Source organism: Lepidochelys kempii, chromosome 8 (genome assembly GCF_965140265.1).
Source record: "Lepidochelys kempii isolate rLepKem1 chromosome 8, rLepKem1.hap2, whole genome shotgun sequence".
NCBI classification, from domain to species: Eukaryota; Metazoa; Chordata; order Testudines; family Cheloniidae; genus Lepidochelys; species Lepidochelys kempii.
Window position 1 is genome coordinate 20,991,009 of NC_133263.1, and position 22,009 is coordinate 21,013,017.

General features: G+C 42.3%; 1 protein-coding gene across 2 annotated transcripts in view; it reads left to right on the forward strand.

Annotated features, from left to right (window-relative positions):
- The window catches only part of NEURL1B (neuralized E3 ubiquitin protein ligase 1B), a 212,544-nt gene extending 190,953 nt beyond the window's left edge, over positions 1 to 21,591 (forward strand). For both annotated transcript variants that reach the window (XM_073358160.1, XM_073358161.1), the window contains exons 2-5: positions 11,009 to 11,569; positions 16,958 to 17,665; positions 19,951 to 20,076; positions 21,032 to 21,591. In XM_073358160.1, coding sequence (XP_073214261.1) covers positions 11,009 to 11,569; positions 16,958 to 17,665; positions 19,951 to 20,076; positions 21,032 to 21,276 — 1,640 coding nt within the window. In that variant the 3' untranslated portion in view covers positions 21,277 to 21,591. The remainder of the gene's footprint in view (positions 1 to 11,008; positions 11,570 to 16,957; positions 17,666 to 19,950; positions 20,077 to 21,031) is intronic.
- Positions 21,592 to 22,009: the final 418 nt, after the last annotated feature.

Below are 22,009 nucleotides of genomic sequence, written 5' to 3' on the forward strand. Positions count from 1 at the left end.
GTTGGGAGCCAGGCCTCTGGAAGGAACATCTTCCTAGAGGCCTCATTTCCCATTCTACTGTGGGTTTTGTGGCTCTCTAAAGACCTATCAAAAGCCTTGCATTGTGAAGTAGGATGCTTATCTGGTTATCCATCCCAGTTGTTTGGACTGAAATAGTACTATGGCTTTAAAAAAAGAATAGGCTGGATTCTTTCATGGGCTCTGACTACACAGCAGTTGTAATTAGTAGAAAGCAGCTAGAACCACTGTGAAGAGTGAAGCGTCTGCCGCAAATTTAACAATGGCAAAGGCAAATAGCAGGGTCCTTCCATTCAGTGTAGCACTTTCTTGGAAGAGTTTAAAGCCCAAATGGACGGGAGTGCACTCTGTTCAGCTCCTGTAGTGTTACTTTGGACTCAGATGCTGTTCTTGCCATTCATTTGTGACTTTTTTCTACCTTCACAAGTCCGTCTCGATCTCTCAGCAGTTTAGCGGCTAATATTGAAAGTTCTGTTGCTTTTTACTGCGTGCACAGAATACAAAGAAGATAGGGCTGTTCTTGTCTCAAGGATCTTACAACCAAGCTTAGACAAACACAGTACAGTTCCACCATAAAATCATATAGTGCATACACACAAATCCATGCAGGGATCTGACAGTGCGGCTCCTGGGTGTGTCTCATGAATTGGGCTCTGTCCAAATATGCTTTTTGGGGGTGGAAAAGAAATTAAGAGAAATTGTATAACAATATGAATTCATCATGGGCACTGAGTTTTATAGAGTTTCCATAGAACAATAGAAACGCAAGCCATGCTAAATTACAACTCTTATTTTTTAAGTCTTTTCTTTGTTTTAGTGGCTGTTCTCCTGGTGCAGTGTAGTGACGGTTTGTGTCTGTAGGGGATGGGCTGGATTTCCTGTGTCCAATGGACAACAAAATTCTTTCCCTGTTCCTATTCCTGTCTGTGCTGGAAGCTATGTACCGGTAGACTCATTGGAATGGTGTGCAAGCTACAGCACTCTTTCCATGGGCCCCTGCATCTCAATGATGGAGCAAAATTAAAACTGCTGCTGTGAGGATATTAATAGGGAATGCATTTCATTCTCCAATTGCATTAAAACCCGTTCACATTGGAATGACATGATCACTAGTTATAAGTCCCCTGTGCACATAACTTACTACAGTTGGTCAGAATAAAGGTGCTTTGCTAGAATACAAGACTCTACTAGGGAGTAATGGGAGTTACTCTGAGGCAAAAGGGCAAGAGAACAGACTATTTAAATGTTAATGAGTTCACCAGAATTCTGTGTTCCTACCTTTATTCTAACTCCTTGCAAAATCCGTGTAACTATTTGCTCTTTCAGACCAAATACTTCAGTGCAAACTTTATTTTTTAAAATAAATCAAAACATAAAGCATCGGTTTGAGAAATAATCAGTTGATAGTATTGGTACCAACAACCCTACAATATTAGCTTAGCTTATTTGCTCTAGAAGGAAAGGAAAGTTTATAAGCCAGAGCTAAGGGATGGCTACAAATGGCAAGGAGGAAAGTAATTTTTAAATCTGTGAAAAATAGTGCAACTATGACAATTTTTAATATCGTCAAGTGACTGACTGAGAACCTGAGCATTAATAGTTAGAATTTATTCAGTGTCCTGAATGTTTATCCCTGACTGTTAACTTTCTATCCCAGCAGCCATTGGGACTGGTACATGGAACTGATGAAAGATACAATAGCGATTTATTCCTGTTTTGCACAGTTCAAACCTTTGATCACTACTAAAAACTGCCTCTTTGACTTCAAGTTTAGGAAGAGAGAATACAACAGAAAAAAACCCAACCCTCTCCCTAAATTAGTATGAACTTAAACCAATTACAACAGTTTAGTAAAAACATACATGATGATGACTTTTCTATATCACATCAACTAAGAAACTTACTGATGCATAGGTTTGCTATGCTTGCCTTGTATATACAGCATATTAATGAGCACATAGTCCAAAATTGCTGACCAGATTTATTTATAGTAAGGTTAGCTGGTTGATTATTGTTAAGACGTTTTTCTTTAGCCAGTAGCCAAAGGTTTCACTTTCTTCCATTTTTGCATCCCTTATTTCATTACTTTCAAAACCCAGCAGACAGGCCATCTTTCAAAGCATTCTAGTTCATGAGCTCGTGAGCACGGCCTTCTGAAACAACACAAGCCAACGGACATGGGTGTCAACAAAACATGATAGATGATGACAAACTGAGCACTTTCCAAGGCTTCCATCTATCATGCAGCTGCTTTCATCACTTGAACACAAAGAGACTCAAGAAGGCGTTATCGCGTGGACTCTGTCTTTTCTCCATCTTGCTCTCTGCCTCATTGATTCCAAGAATTGCCCATTAAAACAAACTCATTGACCATACTGAGTGGGTGAGTTTTTTCCATGTGTTTCCACTGAGTTCAATTTGTGCGTATTTATATTACAGTAGCACCCTGAGGCCCCATTGTACGAGGCACTGTGCAAACACATAGGGAGAGGTAGTGTCTGCCCCAAAGAGCTTTCAGTCGGAACAGACTGGACAGACAAAAGGTGGGAGGGGAAATAGGAGGCAAGAGTAGGTGACGTCATGGAAGCAGGAGTAGAACTCACTCCTTCTGGTTCTCAGTTCTTTGCCATGTTCCGAAACTGTTCTGCCTCTCCCCGTGGTCTGTCCCTTATTTTGGAAATCCAGCCTTCCCACCTCAAAATTCTATGCTGGCTCACATTTTTTCCTTAACAACTGAACACGTGGTTTTTTTTGTTGTTACCTCAGCTATGCAAAGCAATAACAAAAGTTTGTCGAGTGAAGAATTTTCTCATCAGCTTCAGGACCAGGAAATACCAATCAGCTGCTTTGAGTTTAAATGATATTTCACTTTCAGGTGAAAAAAATGAAGTTGTTGCATTAAAAAAGTTATCTTGAAGAGTAGCTGGGGTTAGGGGCAAAACATTTTGAGCTCAGAGTTGATTTTGGGGAGTGGGGCAGAAGCAGAGGAAAACTATCCAGTGTATTCTGCTGGTTATGCATGAAGACAAAGGGGTGTTGAGATCCAAGAGAGCAACAGAAAAACATAGGCTCTGAAGAATAAAGAAATGATGATAGACCTGTCAACATTATCCCAAATTATACAAGGCTCTGATTATTTTTGGAACGGTTTGAAGGTGTGTTTGCAGGTTTTCAAACTGGGAGGATGAAAATAACCCTAAAAATATGCAGCCATGCATTGACATCAAGACAAGAGGTTGGTCCAGTGTGCATGTTAATGCAGAGTTCATCTATAGGTGTGTTAATTCATTTCTGAATAATCTCTCATGCAAGGGAACTGCATAATGCCAGCTCTGTATTCATTTTCTGTCTTTCAGCTGCTGATGCTCTTGTGATCAAGGAATGTTCAGTTAACCATGATAACTTGGGCCTGGGGTTATTTTCCTTTCAAGGCAGCCATTCTTTTGTGTATTGTTTTTTAATGATGTAGCTAAACTGTGCATTTGTATGAGCGCCTCACTGCAGAAAAATTGTTTTAATTTTAGAGGAACAGCCATATACAAGTTTGTTACTTGTGGACACATCTGGAGGTAGGAGACTTGACTGGTGTTGAAAAATAGCGAGTTACAAGAGAAACTGCTAAAATATGCTTAATTGGTGGTATTCCCCAGAAGTAGTTTTGCAACCATTGCCATTAGCAAATAGTCTTATTTGCAAGGAGGAGAAACTTTTGGGAAGACCAAGAAAAAATTGTTGTTGGCCTTTGACTTGAAGTAAGGTCATGTCTACAGTCGCGAGCCTACAGCGGCACAGTTGTACCAATGCAGCTGTGCCGCTGTAAGATCTCTTGTGTAGCCGCTCTGTGCCAGTGGGAGAGAGCTCTCCCATCAGCATAATAAAACCACCTCAACGAGCAGCGTTAGCTATGTCCGTGGAGAAGCTCTCCCGCCGACAGCGCTGTCCACACTACCACTTATGCTGGCAAAACTTATGTTGCTCAGGGGTGTGAAAAAACCCACATCCCTGAGCAACATAAGTTTTGCCGACATAAGTGGTAGTGTAGATGTGGCCTTATGTGTTTGCTGCAAAAAAAAGGAAAAAAAAGGGTACGTTTGTACCGTGAGAGAGAGAACTCAAATTAACGATCTCAATGCACAGGCAGTTTTTGCCTTGATATTGCTTGTTGTGGTCAACCCTGTATTCCCCACCTGGGATTTACCTGGCCTTGTTACATTAAGGTAAAAACTATAGTTCATTGTCTCCTCTAGGATAGCTATCTTGTTGTAAAAATACACCTTTTTTGCAGTGAAGACAAAGCCAGTAAGGGTGCATGTGTGAGAGTGAAATAAGGATTTCAACACAATTGTACTCATTTTCATTAACCTTTGTGCTACGGTAGATGACTTCATCCCCCATTTCTTAAAATTTCATAAAGAAGTTCAGTCCCACAGCAAAAATTTCACATCTTTTGGGTTCCATTATGAACGCAGAAGCAGCCCTTAAAGAGGTCACTTTGTCTTCTCGCATATATATTTATTTGCAAGAGCTGCACAGATTGTTTCCGAAACCACTCAACAGTCCCTCGATCATTTGTGTTGTAGTTTTTGTTACTAATGGGAAACTCGTCCTAGGTCAGTGGCGAGCAGACCCGTCAAGCAAATCATGTCTTTGTTTTTTAGAAGAAATCATGTGAACTTCAGGTGATGCAAACCCACATGAATCGAAGATGAAGAAAACATTCACATGACCCTTTGCTCTCCAATGATCAAGTTATATACAGTTCTAGCTCTTACACTTTCAAAATGACTTACAAATTCAAAACTTCAATTATAATGATATTGCTGTGAGGAGTCCACACTGGCATATGTCAGTTTGCATCTAACCATGACCTTGTAGCTTTTTTATTTTTTCCCTATTCTTTTATTTCTTTTAGTATTCTATGGCCAACATTACCAATGCAAAATCACTGTGTAGACCAATTTTACCCAATTAAAAGTGGCCTGATTTTTTTCCCAAAGATGAACACCCTCAATGGTAGTTGATATCATTAAGGAGCTGCACATCCTTAGCACCTCTAGAAATAAAGCCACACTTATTTAGGTCCCTAAACATAGATTAGGGACCTAACTTTGGGAACTGAAGTTGCAAAAAAAAAAATTGACTTAACCATGTGTTAAATATGTAAAATTAACACTTCCTCAGAGATTGCTGTCATGTTCCCTCTATTTTAAACATCGAAACAGTGCACTAAAAAAAAAATGATTGCAGATTGTATCCCTTCGTCTCAAAAGATTATATAATCAAGATTTAATAAATATTTAAATGAAGTTCTACCGCTTTTTATTAGAATGTTTATTTCATTTCCGCTTAGAACAACAATAGACAGCTTCTCTTCCACCCTAACGTAAGTTACAAGATGCATGTACGTACAGCAGCATCACATGTCCTTCATTGGTGAAAATTCTATGGTAGCTGGCATTGCAGGGTTGCTATGTTTTCATTGGACCGCAAAAATAAATCCTGGCAGGATTTAACCATATGGGCGCAAGGAGAGTTTCTGTAATCTAGTTAACTTTTAAGGGGTGCACTAAACATTATTGTATTGTCACAACCTTCCCGTCTGTTGGGGTTTGTAAGGGATCCTGATAGGAGGCCACCTGGCCACCGTAACATATTGTGCCATGCTCTTTGGAAACCACCTTTATTACTGTGAAAGGAAAATGTTCTGACTTTTCTGATAAACCCATTTGATAAAGCTGTGCCCGTAAAGATAAGGTGGTGACGATAGGCATGTTCCTTGTGTAGTAAGTATTAACGGACACATTTCATCCTGAGCATTCGTTCTCTGAGCACAATGGGAAGGCCAAACTTCACTGTCACAATGAGCTGTTAGCCCCTTTAGCACCATTTACCAGGCTGGGCCTTGTTAATAATCCAACCATTCCCTTTCTCCTGTGGTGTGTGTTGTGCTCGTTTCTGTGGATATGCCGCCAGCAATAAGAACCTGCTTTTGATCCATATTCTGCTTGTCTTGCAGTCTCACAGTCAAGGGTGCATGCGTTGGACTTCTCTCAGCTAAGCTCCCTGGGGCAGGGACCAGCTTTGTGTTCTGTGTTTGTACAGCGACTAGCATAAGGGGGTCCTGGTCCATGACTGCAGCTCCGGCAATACAAATAATAATAATAATATCGCAGTAGTGCCTTACACAGCACCTCTGATTTCATTCCACCTCAGCATTAAAGCATGACCTTGGTTACTCTCAATCACTGGCACCCAGCAAGTCTAAGGTTAACTTTGATTTACAGGACCTGCTTCTCCTCTTGCTCACTTTAGTGACTTCTGTGGAATTACTCCAGATGTCCTATATCTGTGTAAGTGAAGGAAGAATCAGGCGTCAGGGCTTCAGGATAGCAGCAAATCATCAGGCCAGCCCTCGTCATTGGTTTGTGTAATGGACAGCAGCAGCTTTTCATAGAACAATACAACCATATGAGTGGTGGTTGTGGTGTGCTAGAATCCCCAGTGTTCTGCATAAATGGGCTAGAAGGGTTTTATTTTTCAGATTAAAACCATGAGAAATACATGGAAATTGCCCAGTGTCTGTCCACACTATGTGTTTGAAATACAAAATGTGTCTTGATTATAATACCTCTCTAAAGGTCAACGTAACTTAAGAAATAAATTTACTCGACTTCTGAAAATAGGCTGAGGTTTTAGATGTGGTATGAGTACATATTGACTTGCTGTAGAGTACATTGGTATCTGTTAGAGAAGTTCAATTTTGCTTTAGCCCAGTTTATATAGCTCTGCAGAATAGGTTCATGGAAATACTGAATTAAAGTCAAATACCGTATCTTGCTGTGTATTTTCAGTGAGAAGTGTCTACCTACAAATTATTTTTTCTTAATTTCAATTTGCTTTGATTTGCCTAGTTTAGTTCCATGTTCCCTGAAGCCCTTTGTACTACTGCAAAACCTTCAGAGTGTTCAAGAGACTAATGTTGTAAGTGTCATGATGTTGATTAGTGCAACTGAGAAGAAAGAATGGTAAGCTTTATAATGCGAAGAGGGTGCAGATTGGGTTTTGTGGGCCTTTGGCATACCTTTTTGCATACCTTAATCTATTTTAAGAACGTATGTGTATATTTAAGAATGTACCATTACCATGGTACCTGTGTGCCTCACAGTCTTTATTCATTCTCACAACAGATAGGATGATGCTATTATCCCCACTTTGCAGATGGGGAACGGAGGCACAGAGACTAAAAAGTGACTTGCTCCAGGTCACACGGGAGGTCTCTGGAGGTGCAGGAAACTGAACCTCATTCTTCCAGGTGCTAGGCTAGTGCTCTGAGCACTGGACCAAGCCTTGTTATTTACTCTAAGGCTGTTATTCTAGAATGAAAATGTGAAAGCTGCAATGAGATGCTGCATAGGACCATAACGTAGTTGCAAATGCTGATAGTTTTCCACCAACTCGATGATGTTTCTTGATGTCAGGTATAGAAAGAGGAGGCAAGGGTGGTGTATGTTTTAGAAAAGTAATACAAGGAATGAACTGAGAAAAAACAACAAAAAATGAGCAATACTGGGTGAGCAATGCCTCTTCTGCCTCTCGGGGTAAATGGTGTTTTATTCAAAATGGAACTGACAGGTGTTCATGTTCTGAGAGAATGGCATTTTAAATAAATTATCCATTCATTTCCTCTTGAGAGTTTCCTATTGTGTGGTCACAATGTGCTTTCCTGTTTTTAAAAAACAACTTAAAACAAAAAATAAAACCCTAGCCTACGGCAGGATGGAATGAGAGAAGTGTTTGAAGTGGGTGGATTGCTTTTCCATCCTTTGCACTGACATAACTGACACTCCCCTTTCATTCTGTTGCTGCTTTTGAAAGTTGTGTGATACAAGTACATGTGGAGAAAATACTGTAAGATAACTCACTTACAAAGATGCTGTTCCAGTTCTCAGTTTCTATGAGTGTTTCCTATGTTCACCAACTCTGTGCACTAGGAAAGCTGATGGTAAAGTTTTTGGAAAAACCTGTGGATTTTTGTGGTGCTAGAAAGGAGTAGGTGAACAAAAGTTCTCCTTACCAAAGTAAACCTAAATTGAGGGCAATATACTGTTTTCCCCCTGGATTTTATTTTCAGTCATTTGGAAAATACAGATCAGAGGATTATAGACTATATTTAACATTAGTTTTGAAAATGTTTTTGCCAACCTCAAGGTGGGGTGGTACCTGTTGAGGCTGATTGCATTGTTGCTCCAAGACACGTTTTGAAGTTGGTAAATGTCCAACTCCAGCTTCATAGTAAGAATGTTAAAGTTATCTGACCGCTGTTGGTAGCTGCATTTGTACACGCTAGCTGCTGGTCTGTGCGTGTTTGTATCTGTGTCCCTCACTTTGCTGAAGAAACCAAAATCACATTCTCGCTGCAACAAAATAGTTTGTTTAGAACATTTGGCACTGCAGGCATGGAGCACCACCCAGGTTACAACAGTTGGATCAGTGCCAGAAGCAGCTGTCTTCTGTATCTGGGCTTTTAAGGAGGAATGAAACAAAAGTTTTCATTGGTGAGTGCAACTTAAAATTCTCAAGGGACTGAGCTGCTGTCCTTGCACAAAATTCCCCTTGGAGCATTGTCTGAGTAAGTATTACAGCATTTGACTTCATAGGAGATTAAAGAATTTGGTACGTCCTATATGCAAGCCAAGAACTCAGCCCGTTTTAAGCGTGGCACTGTGAAAGGTTTATGCTCTGTACACCAATGGGCATAACTGATCATAGATTGCAGCCAGGTGGGCAAGGTGCACACGCACATCGAATGGATTTAAAATAGTATGTGTTGCATTTTTTACTTTCGATCTCATTGAGCGCCTCATCCTTGTCTCACGGATGCTAATGGCAAAACCCCTATTGACTTTAATGGGAAACGTCTTCCCTGGAACACCTGTGTGTGTGTGTGTCCAGTCCAGTAAATTCACAGGTTTGTAGTAATTGGAGCACAGGGGATCTAACAAGCACTGTTTATAGTGCAGCAGTTGCGACATGCAGCACTACTGAAGAAAGCACAATAACCAGAGACCATTCTGTTTATCTGTTGGTTTTGGGCCTCTGATCTTTAATATTTAGGACTCTCTTCATGAAAATGGCAGGAGCTGAATTGCTCCTGCTGCAGAGTCCTCACGAGCTGTAATCCTGTTTTCTGATGTTCGCTCTTGTCCTTTTTCTTCCATCCAAGCCTTTTGCTTCCCTGGACTGTCAAGTTGGTATTGTATAGAGCCTGGGTTCATTCAAAAAGAGAATGAAAGTACGGGGCTGTCGTGGCAGTGCCCATTATATTTTCACTTGCAAAAAGGTGTCATGATTGCAGATCTCCTGCCAGCTCTTCCAAATTGAGTTTTTTGTATCATCTGATGTTCTCTTGAAAACAAAGGAATCCATTACCGATTGCTTCCCATGACACTCTTCCTGACACCAGGAGAAGACATAGCTTACGCCCAGGGAGGAAACAGCTTGAGGGAAAGTCCAATTAAAAAAAAAAAAAGGCACATATGGCAAAATATTTCAAAATCAATGTGTTTGTAGGTTTTATATTTAATATAGCTGGTACTGAACATTCAAACATTTTCCCTTCAATTTCCTTTGTATGTCTGATTTTGTATGAAATATTGGTTACATTTACAACCAGAAGAAAAAGGAGCGGGAGATGGGAAGAATGGATGATCCTGTAGTTCTTCTTTCTTACTATTGTGGTAACACCTGGGAGCCCCAGTCATAGAATCATAGAATATGAGAGTTGGAAGGGACCTCAGGAGGTAGTCCAACCCCCTGCTCAAAGCAGGACCAATCCCCAATTTTTGCCTCAGATCCCTAAATGGCCTCCTCAAGGATTGAACTCACAGCCCTGGGTTTAGCAGGCCAATGCTCAAACCACTGACCTATCCCTCCCCCCCCCCCAAGTCATGGACAAGGATCCCACAGTGCTAGGTGCTGTACAAATGCAGAACAAAAAGACAGTCCCTGCCCCAAAAATCTTGCAGTTGAGGCTCAAGACTGGAAGCAAAATTTATGTTCTATTCCCATCTCTGTCCCCGACTCACTGTGTAATATGCACTTAAGAGTTGAACAGGCTCTCATTGAAATCAGTGTAACAATTCCTCAGGACTTAAATGGTGCAGGATCAAGCCCACAAACTTTGGGCCTCCATCCACCTATCTGTAAAATGTGGGTGATTATACTTCCTTACCATGTGGGGGTTCTATGAGGCTAACAAGAAAAATTATTGCTCGTAAAGCACTTAGAGGTTTTCAAATGGGGGAGATGAGGCATAAATACAATGTCTCATGATTGTTTTGTTGTTCTGTGAAAGACACATTGGCTCCTTTATGTGCCAGTCGCATCTGATGTCTGAATCTATATATGGTTTCAAGCAGAGCTTTTAACATTTTGGAAAACCGCTAGGCTGATGTGATACTTCAGATTCTAAATACGTTGGTTTATTTTTCAAAGGGTACAACTCCACTGCCAAGAAATTGTGTGTGTGAGTATCCCATGGAAATCAATACTTTGTGCACCCTCTCCAGGAGCTCTGAGCCTAACAAAGATTATTCCCTAAGGCAGCTGAGGGGCTGGCTATGTGTTAATTGGCGCTCGGTTAGACACTCAGCCAAAGGTACTGCTGTTTCCTAAATGGAATAGGACAAATATAGCAGGAATACGAGAACGTTATTTTTTAAGCTCCCTAAGATGTAAACCAAATTTGCAGGTTGCCAGGAGTCAGATATGTATTAAATTTGCATAAAGTTGGACACCTAACTAACAGAAAGTAGAGCCAGGTACAGCTGGCAGTGCAGCATTTTAAGCCCAGAAACTACAGGTCCCCTCAACGTGCAATGCTCCATTTTAGTGTGAGCATAAAGCCACTCACCTAGTTTCACAAACTGAACCAATGCGGGTTGCTCAGGCTAAATTTGCCTAACAGTGCTGTTATTGTTTCCTTTTGCAGACACAAGTCACCAGGCTCGCTCTGTGTCCAGCAGACCTTACTACACGTTGCCCAACAGCAGCCATGAAAGGCGCTCTGTCCTCACCATCACGGAGCCCCCGCGTTTCCACTCCCAAGCCAAGGGCAAGAACGTCCGTCTGGATGCCCACTCCCGCAAGGCTACCCGGAGAAATAGCTTCTGCAATGGGGTCACTTTCACCAACCGGCCCATCCACCTCTATGAGAAGGTGCGGCTCAAGCTGGTGGCTGTGCACCATGGATGGAGCGGGGCACTTCGCTTTGGCTTCACCATCCATGACCCATCACAAATGAGCTCTGATGACATACCAAAGTATGCCTGCCCCGACTTGGTGACTCGACCTGGATTCTGGGCGAAAGCTTTGCCAGAGAGGTTTGCACTGAGGGACAATATCCTGGGATTCTGGGTCGACCGCCATGGGAGAGTCTTCTATAGTATTAACGATGAGGAGCCAATATTGTTTCACTGTGGTATTAAAGTCTCTGGGCCTCTCTGGGGGCTGATAGATGTCTATGGAATTACCCATGAAGTACAAATACTAGGTGAGTGTACTTTCTCTGCATGGGCTTAAGCGTATGGATCGTGCTTTCTGTAAAGCCCGCTGCATCTTCATGGAGGAAGCAAACATGGCACATCTGACCTGATGCTCCTAAAAACAGGCTTACGCATGAACAATTTGTGACTGGCACTGTGAACATTTCAGTATTGCCAGTAGCAGAGTTCCAGGGAGCTCCTTGATTCTTAGAAGATAGTGATGGGAAAGCTCTCATGAATCCTATACAGTCCATCCCCTTGCCAGTGTAATGTAGCTCCCTAAAGTATATTTTCCAGTACTCTGTCCACTCTGGTTCTAAACCTCTTGAGTAATGGCGTGTCCAACGTTTCTCTTGAGAAGCTCTTCCGCAATCTAATAGATGTCCCTGCTTATGCTATAACATCTAACCCACCCCCCCACCACCCCTCCAGTACCCAGCCTCAATTTCCATTGTGGTAGTTTAATCCCATCATCCGTAGATTTCACAGATTTTAAGGCCAGAAGTGACCATTATGACCACATAATCTGACCTTCTGCATAACACAGGGCAAAGAACCCTACCCTATAATTTCTGCAGCAAGCCCGTAGCTTCTGTTTGAGCTATAGCTTCTCTTTTAGAAAGACATCCAGTCTCTAGTTAAAGACTTGAGATAATTCACTGCATCTCTAGGTAAATTGTTCCTATGGTTAATTAACCTGATAGTTAAGATGCACTGTTTTATTTTTAGTCTAACTGCAGCTTCCAACCACTGAATCTTCTTGTTCCTTCTTCTGTTAGATTAGCATTCTCTACAATCAAAAATCTCTTCCTCATCTAGAAAAGGAGTACTTGTGGCACCTTAGAGACTAACCAATTTATTTGAGCATAAGCTTTCGTGAGCTACAGCTCACTTCATCGGATTGGTTAGTCTCTAAGGTGCCACAAGTACTCCTTTTCTTTTTGCGAATACAGACTAACACGGCTGTTACTCTGAAACCTTCCTCATCTAGGTACTCGTAGAATGTAATCAAGTCACCTCTACACAGTCACTCGGATAAACTAAATATATTAAGCTTCTTTAGTCTCTTGAGATAAGGCATGTTTTTCAGACCTCGAACCATTCTTGTAGCTCTTTTCTGAAACATTTTCTAATTTTTAAATACTTTTTTTGAAGTATGAACATCAGAAATGGACACAGTATTCCCACAGATGCAATGTACTGGGAGCTCATGTTCAGTTGGTTATCTGCCATGACCCCTAAGTCCTTTTCAGATTCTCTGCTTTCTGGAATACAGCCCCCATCTTATCAGGGTTACCCACATTCTTTGTTCCTACGTGTCTCACCTTGCATCTGGCTGTGTTGTATTTATTCTTTGTGCCACACCAAACAATTGCATTTCCTCTGTGGAGTATAGACCTTTACAAATATATATTGATGGTGATCATGTTCCTTAGTAAACAGTCAACCTCTAGTCCGGTAAAACACACACAGTTTTATTCATCTTTCCTTCAACTCCTTTAAAGTTTCATTTACTGTCTCTGTGTGTTCAGATAGGCCTTAAAGAGGGGCTTTTTATAATGAGAAGAATTGAGGAGAAAAACACTTAAACCCAAAGGAAATCCCTCTGTCCAGTCCCTCTCTGCTCCCTTTCCCAATGTGCAGAGACCAAATGAGCAGAAGGGACAGATTATTTCAGGCAACTTGGCAGTGAAGTCACAATACTGTGCTTAGGCCGTCATCAGTTTTTGCCATATTAATAAATGGTCATGAATTATAAACTCCATGCTGCATTCTACAGCACCTTTAGTGTGAGGATCTCAAAACATTGCATGTAACCTCCAAGCCCGTGAGAGGTAGTAATTCCTATTTTACAAAGGAGGAAACTGAGGCACAGAAATGAAGGGCCTGAATTTCAGAGGTGCTGATCAGCCCCTGCTACAAGTGAAACTCAGTTTTCCCACCATCATCTAGTGAGTCAGGGCCAGAACTGAGAACGTTGCTTAGTGGCCTGCCTTTCTAAGATCCTGAATGTCTAGAGCCCCCATCGACTTCAAGAAGATTTGGGGAGCACTAGGCACTTTTGAAGATCAGGCAAAGGAGTCCTTTGTTCTGTCCACTACACCACTGCAGGATGGAACTGGTGAACAAAAATACTATGATAAGAGTAAAGGGTTTTGTTTTTCTAACTAGAACTACCCCTGACAATTTAAAAAGCAACAAGGACAATGAGGAAAAAAAACCCAGTCAGTTTTGTTGTCCAATATAATATTAGAGTGCTACAGTGGATAGTAGCTACAACTAAGGGATAAGTGAAGAATAATACTTAACAAGTTTCAGGCAATGAGAGCACGCAGTAGCACTGTAAAGTGCTGTTTATAGTTTAGCGTTATTTGCTGTAATATAGTAAGTACCGTATCAAAAAGGATCTCTGTCATCGCTGAATATCTGATGGACTAATCACTTCGGCCAAATCTAAAATATTTTATGATATTGATACGTCAGAGGCACCTTCTCAGAAAAATAAAAGCTGTGGATATTCGGATTAAATCAACTGATCAGTAGGGAAGCGGTATGTGGTGGGGAAGGAGGTTATATGTAGATTTTAATTGGGCTTCAATTCTGGTGCATGCTAGGTTGAAATACGACCCCAAAATTCACTTGAATCTTGAATGCCTTTTTTCAAAAAACCCACAAACGTTACATGCATCACTTCTATGGAGCTTCATTTAATATTCTGCTTAAAACAAGCAAATCCTCTTTTGCAGTTGCATCCGCTGAGTGACAAAACTCAAAAGCCAAAATCTTAAAACCCCAATCGGAAGTCACAGGTGAACAGTGACTTGGTTAGGGTCAGCTTTTTGGTACCACGTGTCAGGGTGGGATATTTTGCGCTATTGCAGATAGTCAAGCAGCACGTGGGAAACATGCACGTTTTATGTTAATGTTCTTAGAACACTTAGCTGGCAGATTACATCACATGCAATACCAACATGCCCAGTGCTTTGTAAATGTATGGTAACGGTCTTGTTTACACGGGCAAAGATAAGTCCGCTCTGGTTTGCAAACACAGCCTGTGAGCTGTAAGTCTTGGTAGGCTGACTGAGCCAAAAGTTAGATCACCTGTAATACAGGAGGACAGAAGGCTATGTCAAGAGAAACATGACCTTAAATCTCTTGTCTCAATGGAAGAGTTTAGTGGGGGGAGGGAGGAGGAAAGGAAGGGACCCAAAGCTTAGAAAAGGTTTCCAAACTCTTAGAAAGAAAATGACAACACTGCTGTCCCCTGGCTGATAAGCGTGGAAGCTGGCCTCTCTTGTGTTTAGGTGCTGTGCTTTCTAAAAAACCCCTTGATAGCACTGGAATGTAACGTGAGAGGCTCTAAGTGGCCCTCATAGGAGATAAACTATATAAACTGCAGCCTCAGACACAGGGGCTGGGGAAGGGGAATAGGACACGCTTGGAGGATGAGTCATAGCATTTCACTGGACCACTACAATTGGGTGTCTGAAACAGGAACAGAGGAAGCCTGATTCAATTGACTTTGTCTCTTCAGTCACCGATGTACCCTGTTCCAAAGCAGCATCCTATTTCACTCCAGTGCAACATAACCAAGCACACACAAAATAAATATTTTTGTTTTCCTGGCCTAGTGTAATAAAGCGAAACCCACTAGTGAGATGTGCTGCAAGACACAATGAGCAAATAAACGGAAGGGATAATAAAAATTTTACTGGGACCCTGTATGGATGAACATTGAGTACAAACCAGTCATGGACTGGCTAAGAACCAGAATTGGGACTGTAAAGAGAAGTTAAAAATCAAATTTCTAAAGGAAATGCAAGCTTGGAACTAAATGTTTCAGATGCCAAAGGGACAATTGTAAGAAGTTTTTTTTTTTATTCCAGTCTTACTTGTCAGCTTGGTTTGCATACGACAGTGTTTCTTTGGTTTGGCTCTTTTGATCTGTTCACTAGGCATGCCAGTCTCACTGGAGTTCCATTCTAAAACTCTAGGGATGGGGAAAGCTGGGAATGTAGCCCAAATATAGCAGCACTGTAGCTCCTGCACAGAATGAATCCTTCAGTGTTGGTATCCTGAAGCTCTGAAGTGTCCTTCATCCTGTATCTGAGCTCTACTTATCGCCAGATTCCCTGTCCTTTCTGGAAGCAGCTGGTCCAGCCATTAAGATTACGCTTGGGGCTTTGCTGCTTGGCCACTCGAAGAAATCATGCATCGAAGCCGAGGCATCCTGTCCTTTCCAACCACTGAACTGGCTCGTGTGTTTTGCCTTCTTTGGTAAAAACCCAATAGATCTTCTCCCATAAGTAGCAGATAGCACGGATGATGCTGGTGCTTTTCCATCTTTGAGAATGAATTGAATCATGGTTTGCTCACTCTGTCTTGATGTCTTATGCATTGTATTTAGTCTGGGTTTTAATATAATTGCCTAAGAAGTAAATATATACACAGGCAGCAGGGAGTTGCATGTGGCTGAAGTGCACATTCGGTTTCTGAGACTAGAGCTTCCATGATTTCACCCTGCTTTGTAAGAGGACTTTTTAAAAATCAAAATAATTTCCTCCCTTTTAAAGTATATATATATTAGTTATAGCTTTCATGACCAGCTCTTGACAGGAATCAATGCACAATATCAACTTTGAACATGATCTTGGTCTTAATGTTTCTGGGTCATAAACATTTGTTATAGTTAGTCTCTTGATAAGACTGTAGCAAATGGGAAGTGGTCCTCTGACAGAGCCTGTGATTTGCTCATGTGTTTCAAAGCACAGTGACCTCTTTGTTAAAGCAAACACATTTCTTTTTAAAAAAAAAAAAACTTTTTGGGGGGTAATTTGTCTGCGTTCACATGTATTTTTCATAGTTATGAAATGGACTGTAAAATTAATGTATTATGCTTGCATTACCTTTCCCATCACCCTTATGTGAATACGGGGTGGGGAGGAGGGAAGTTTGGGATGCAGGAGGCGCGGGGGGATTGGGACATTTCTCATTAAAGCAGACAGAACTGGAGAATTATATTTTATGGAGTGGTTTCAAGCCTTTATACCCCCCTTATCGCAGCTGCCTGTCTTTTCACTGTGTCACCCTGTTTTTACCAGTGTAAGCACTTTCCACTTCAGTTAATAAGGTTTATAGCACTTGCTACTCTTGAGATAACCCAGGGATGCAGCCATGCAGCTGACATCTGATTTCCATCATTGGTGGTGGTTGCAGATAAGTTTCTCTAACGTACTCCATCAAAAATCAGTGGCTGAACACCATTCACTTTCTCATTGATGGTTAGTGAGCAGAGGCCTGCAGGAGAGCTAAATATAGCTGACCTGTAGGGGAGGGTGAGTGTGGGGGGGAAATACTTGAATCTAATGCAGCTTGTTCTCATAATTGTCTCACAGATAGCATGTTTGCAGAGACCATGACCTCCGCCCACCTCAGTAGTGCACGATTGAGCACTTGCCTTCCTCAGAGCAGTCACGATTCTGCCAACTTCAATAACAACGAACTGGAGAACAACCAAGTGGTGGCCAAAATTGCTAACCTAAATTTGAGTCGGGTGCCGGGGCTTTCAGTGGATAACCACATAATCCCCTGTTGCCCAAACAGGCGGCAGCGTGCCCAGGGTGTGCCTGCCTTTCTGGATACAGATCTGCGTTTCCACCCCACCCGCGGGCCTGATGTTACCTTTTCTCAGGACCGCATGGTGGCGTGCACCAATTGGCAAGAAAGCAATAGGACTTTGGTGTTTTCTGACCGGCCTTTGCACATTGGTGAAAGCCTCTTTGTGGAAATAGGACTCCTAGGGTTGCCATATCATGGGGCCCTTTCGTTTGGCATCACTTCTTGTGATCCAGGTACTTTACGGACAACTGAGCTCCCAGCGGATCCGGACTTTCTCTTGGACCGCAAGGAGTACTGGGTGGTTTACCGAGCATTCCCAGTCTTCAGCAGCGGCGACATCCTCAGCTTCATGGTCTTGCCAAATGGAGAAGTGCACCATGGGATGAATGGAGTCAGCCGAGGGATGCTTATGTGCGTGGACACCTCACAATCTCTCTGGGTGTTTTTCACAATCCATGGTGTAATCAACCAGCTCAAAATATTAGGTAAGTGCAGCCTAAAAGTAATGTGAAGGGACATGTGTCTTGTGAAATTTCACCAGATTGTGAGCCTTTCACAATCATTGGTGACATTGGCTTCGATAGCAATGCTCCTGTGAGGAGGAGAGCACCACTGAATAAGCAGCTCACAATCTGGTCCTTAGTGAGGGTGGTCAGCGCTATCAAGCATGTAATAAGATGGGTTCTTGTGTTTATAAATAGAAAGAAATAACACAGGTATTATCCTTCACATGTAAGGCCATTGGATGAGACTTATGGTGTTGCATGGGCTAATGCTAAGCTCTTCTGTATTTTAATACTTTTCACAAGAGAATCTTTATGAACCCACTAGTCCTGCCAATGGGTATTGAACTCTGAACTCACTGGCACATATTGTTTTTATAAATCAACAGTGGTTTTAATGTACATCACACTGTTAGATGGTATCTCCCCAAACACTGCAGTAACTCATTGTCAGACGTCACACTTTAGACCATTGCTATAGAATACATCTGTGCTCTTTAAAAAGGAAAGAGTGCTTTGGAGGTCACATCTTTCTGCTCCATCTAGACGCAATTCGCTCAGTTAAATTGAGGCTCTCTGTCAGCACTGCAAACTTGCTCTTTCCTCTGCACATTTAACTCTGCTATTTCTTCTATGTGCCCTGGGCAATCAACAGCAATTCTTTGGCCGGAACTTTAAGTGGGAGTTTCAGTTTGGATGCATGAGGCAGAAAAAAATGACTGCAGCTTATTATTCTCTAGCTAGAGCAGGTGCCTCTAAGGGTATGTCTACACTGTACTCTTAGCCTGTGCTCCCACGTGTGTTTTTGCCCACCCCCACCATCCAGACATAAAATCTTGAAGCATGTGTTTGTTTATGTTTTGAACCCTGCTTGCTTGCAAGGCTGTGGGGTGGGTTAAAGCCCAAGCTGTACTTTAGTTTGGGCTGGAACCCACCCACTTTGCAGTAAAGATTCAGGAAAGATCACTTGAGTGCTGATAGTCCTCCAAGAGACCCTTCCCACTGTTCCCTTTGTGAGACAGACAGGTTCTCCTGCAATTGACAGAGTTAACTAGGAAAGAATCCTAGAGCATCTCAGCACAAAGCACCCTGAGATATGCCCCTAAACAGACTCGAGCCAGTGAAGACATAGTTTGGACACAGTAACGGGGTAAGGCTTTGAGTGAGGATGCTCAAATTATGGCTAGGCAAACCTGAGTGTAAGCCACACAGAACTAGGTGTCAATCACTCAGGCTAACAGGGCAGTGTAGACATACCCTAAAACGTCACCATGACTTCATTTGTTATTTCTGATTTACACCAGCTTGTATGTGAAGAGAATCGAGCCTTGTCTCTAAGTAAATATTACGGTTGTAAAAAATGTTATATGCATTTTTAGTAACCCAAGTGCTCAGTTTCACCCTCAGATATATATGTGCACGCAACTTTTGGTAGCTTCACTGGGAATGATCTGTGAGCACAGAATTTGGCCTGTAAATACTCCGCTTAGAAGCACAGAATAGTCAGTTGCACAGGACCTCAAGTGAGTCATTATCAGGACATGGTTAATTTCAGTGCTCTACAGTATCTGATGGAGAATTCTCAAACTTTTCTTCCATTGACATGATGCAAAATGTTCCTAGTTGAACAGCAATATCCCTTGTTGCCCTAAGCAGACTAATTATTTTAAAATTAAGTGGAAATAACATATCCCAGTGGCTCCATGTATTGGACGGCACTTTGATTATTATCCTAAAGCACCTTCCATTTAAAGGTCTCATAGCTATAGCTCTTTAAACTTTTGCTTAGTCTGTGTTGGATGTAGCTTTAAATATTTTCCTCTCAACTCCCAAGTTGACGAGGCTGGCTGCCTTTGCAAAAAAAGGTTGATTTCAGGCAACCAACCACTGGCTGCTTAGTTGTCTTTGCTTGAAAAGATGTTCAACTTAAACTAAATAGGGAGATAATCGCAGCCTCCTGTCTCAGACAGGTGTTCCTAGTCAGATCAGGAGGGTAGCAGACAGGCTGAATGAACTGGGAACAAGCACTGTCCTCAGCAGCATGTCCAGCACACTCTAGTCCAAGACAGAGGTTCATCTTTTAAATAAATAAAATTAGAATTGCTAAGTAATAGCAATTCCTGAACTCGGAAACTGAGTTTATTTCTTTACAAAGCATGATCTACCGCATAGTGAAGCAGAGATGCTGCTGGTCGGGTTATTTAGCACTGATGATGCTTGGGAGGTCCATTCCACCTGTAACTGACTGAATTCGGTTGTACTTGCAGGCACTGTCCAGTCCAGTCCTGGGACTACCTCTCCCTCAGGATCCCCTGGAGGCTCACAGTATGACAGTGACTCAGATATGGCCTTCAGCGTGAATAGGTCCTCATCTGCTTCAGAGTCATCACTAGGTAAGGGAGGCCTTTGTGGTGCGCCCCTGCAGCTTGGAAGACACATAGTCATTGTCCTGGTCAGGAAACAAACAAGAAAAACCCAGCAGGTTGTCTTGTCTACCTTAGTTAGAATTGTTGCTCGCTGGTGTAATACTCATTACTCCTAATGTATGACAGCCTAGAGGGTAATAAAGGGATAAGGGCAAGATTCTGAGACCATGTACAAAATAGCAGGAACATGTATTTTCAGGACAGTGCAGTTCAGTGGAACTGGGAGCCAGGAAGTTCTGATCCCAGATCTCCAGTATGTTTTCTGTGGCCCCAAAAACCATTTAAATTCTTCTGGTTTTCTCTACTATGTACAGAAATACTTCTTGTCCACCTCCCAGGGTGAGGATCAGTCACTGTGTGGCTAGCACTTTCCACCTTGAAAACACTGCGCAAAGTGCTATTGTCTTAAGCTCAGGCAGATTCCCAAGAACTTCTCACCCTCTAATACAACTGGCAAATACTTGTAGCTCGAAGTACAGTGCTGCATTCCCAGCCAGAAATGCCACCATGACAATACGTCTCATCGCTTCATGAGAGTTGACTCTTAGCCACATTCCTTTGAGAGTAGGGCCTTCTGAAAGACTCAGGGTGCTGTGTACCAACCCAGATATACAATTCTGTGAAGGTGATGCTTCACTCTTAAGGGCAAGGTAAACATGCAGCTGTTTAAAATTCATGGCAGGCTGTGAATGGACACGCACCATGTGCTTGTAACCAGATGTGTAAACCAGAATCTCTTATTTGAACACGTAATACAGGGCTCATACAATAGGATTTAAGGATGGAGGTTGAGGGAAATACCTAGGAAAAATGATTAAAGTGGGTGTGTGGCTAATAATACAGTATAACTATCAAACCCTCTGATTTGATCCATTCTTGCTGTTGAGTAACATTTCCCTTTCTCCCGCCCTCTCCTTTGCAGTGACTGCTCCAAGTTCCCCTCTGAGTCCCCCCGTCTCTCCCGTCTTTCCCCCTCCAGAGGCCTCGAGCAGTAAGAACGGGGAGTGCACTGTCTGCTTCGACTGTGAAGTGGACACTGTGATCTACACCTGCGGACACATGTGCCTGTGCAACACCTGTGGTCTTAAGCTGAAGAAGCAACTCAATGCCTGCTGCCCAATCTGCCGACGGGTCATCAAAGATGTTATTAAAATATACCGCCCTTGACCTCGCCCTCCCTCAGGGCGTGGGAGGAAAGAACTCTGCTAGCAGTAACCATGCCTTTCCATCCCTGCTTATGGGTTATCATGCTGGTCGGTCGTTACCCAGTGGCTCACTGTCTGTATTTCCATATTTGACTGGTAGAACAAATCAGGGATATAACTGAGCTGAGGAGCTCTCTGGTCTGAATGGGGCCTGAAGCTAAGGCTTCCAAGTAGGCAAGGCTTCAAAAAGATGCTGCTCTATGAAGCCAGCCAGCAAATTGCTGGTGTGGACCCATGCCAACTGCAAAAGAGAAATTTCTTGTGCAATGGCTTTTTTTTTTTTTTTTTTTTTTGGAAGGGTGCTGGTGTGGGGAGGGAGTTTATTAATCTTTGTGGTGTCTCCTGGGTCAGGAGCTCCTGGTTTCACACCCAGGGAGTGAAAACTTAAACTGCCACTGTACTTGCTGGGGATAGTGCTTGTCCAGACAGCACCATGTGATGGAACAGAGTCAGAATCAGCCCTAGGATAGTAGCTAAAGGTGGAACTGAATGCTTTTTTATATCATAAAAAGAATAAAAATATTAAATCTCAAATCAGGGACTGAATATAGGTGTAGGCTACGAATTACACTTCAGAACGAAGTAGTTGAGAAATCAGGTCCCCGCTTACTTACCCCAAGACCTGAACTCTGTAGTGTCAACAGCTGTACCAGGATAATGAATGCCCAAAGCAGTCTGAGGTGTCTGTATTGTCA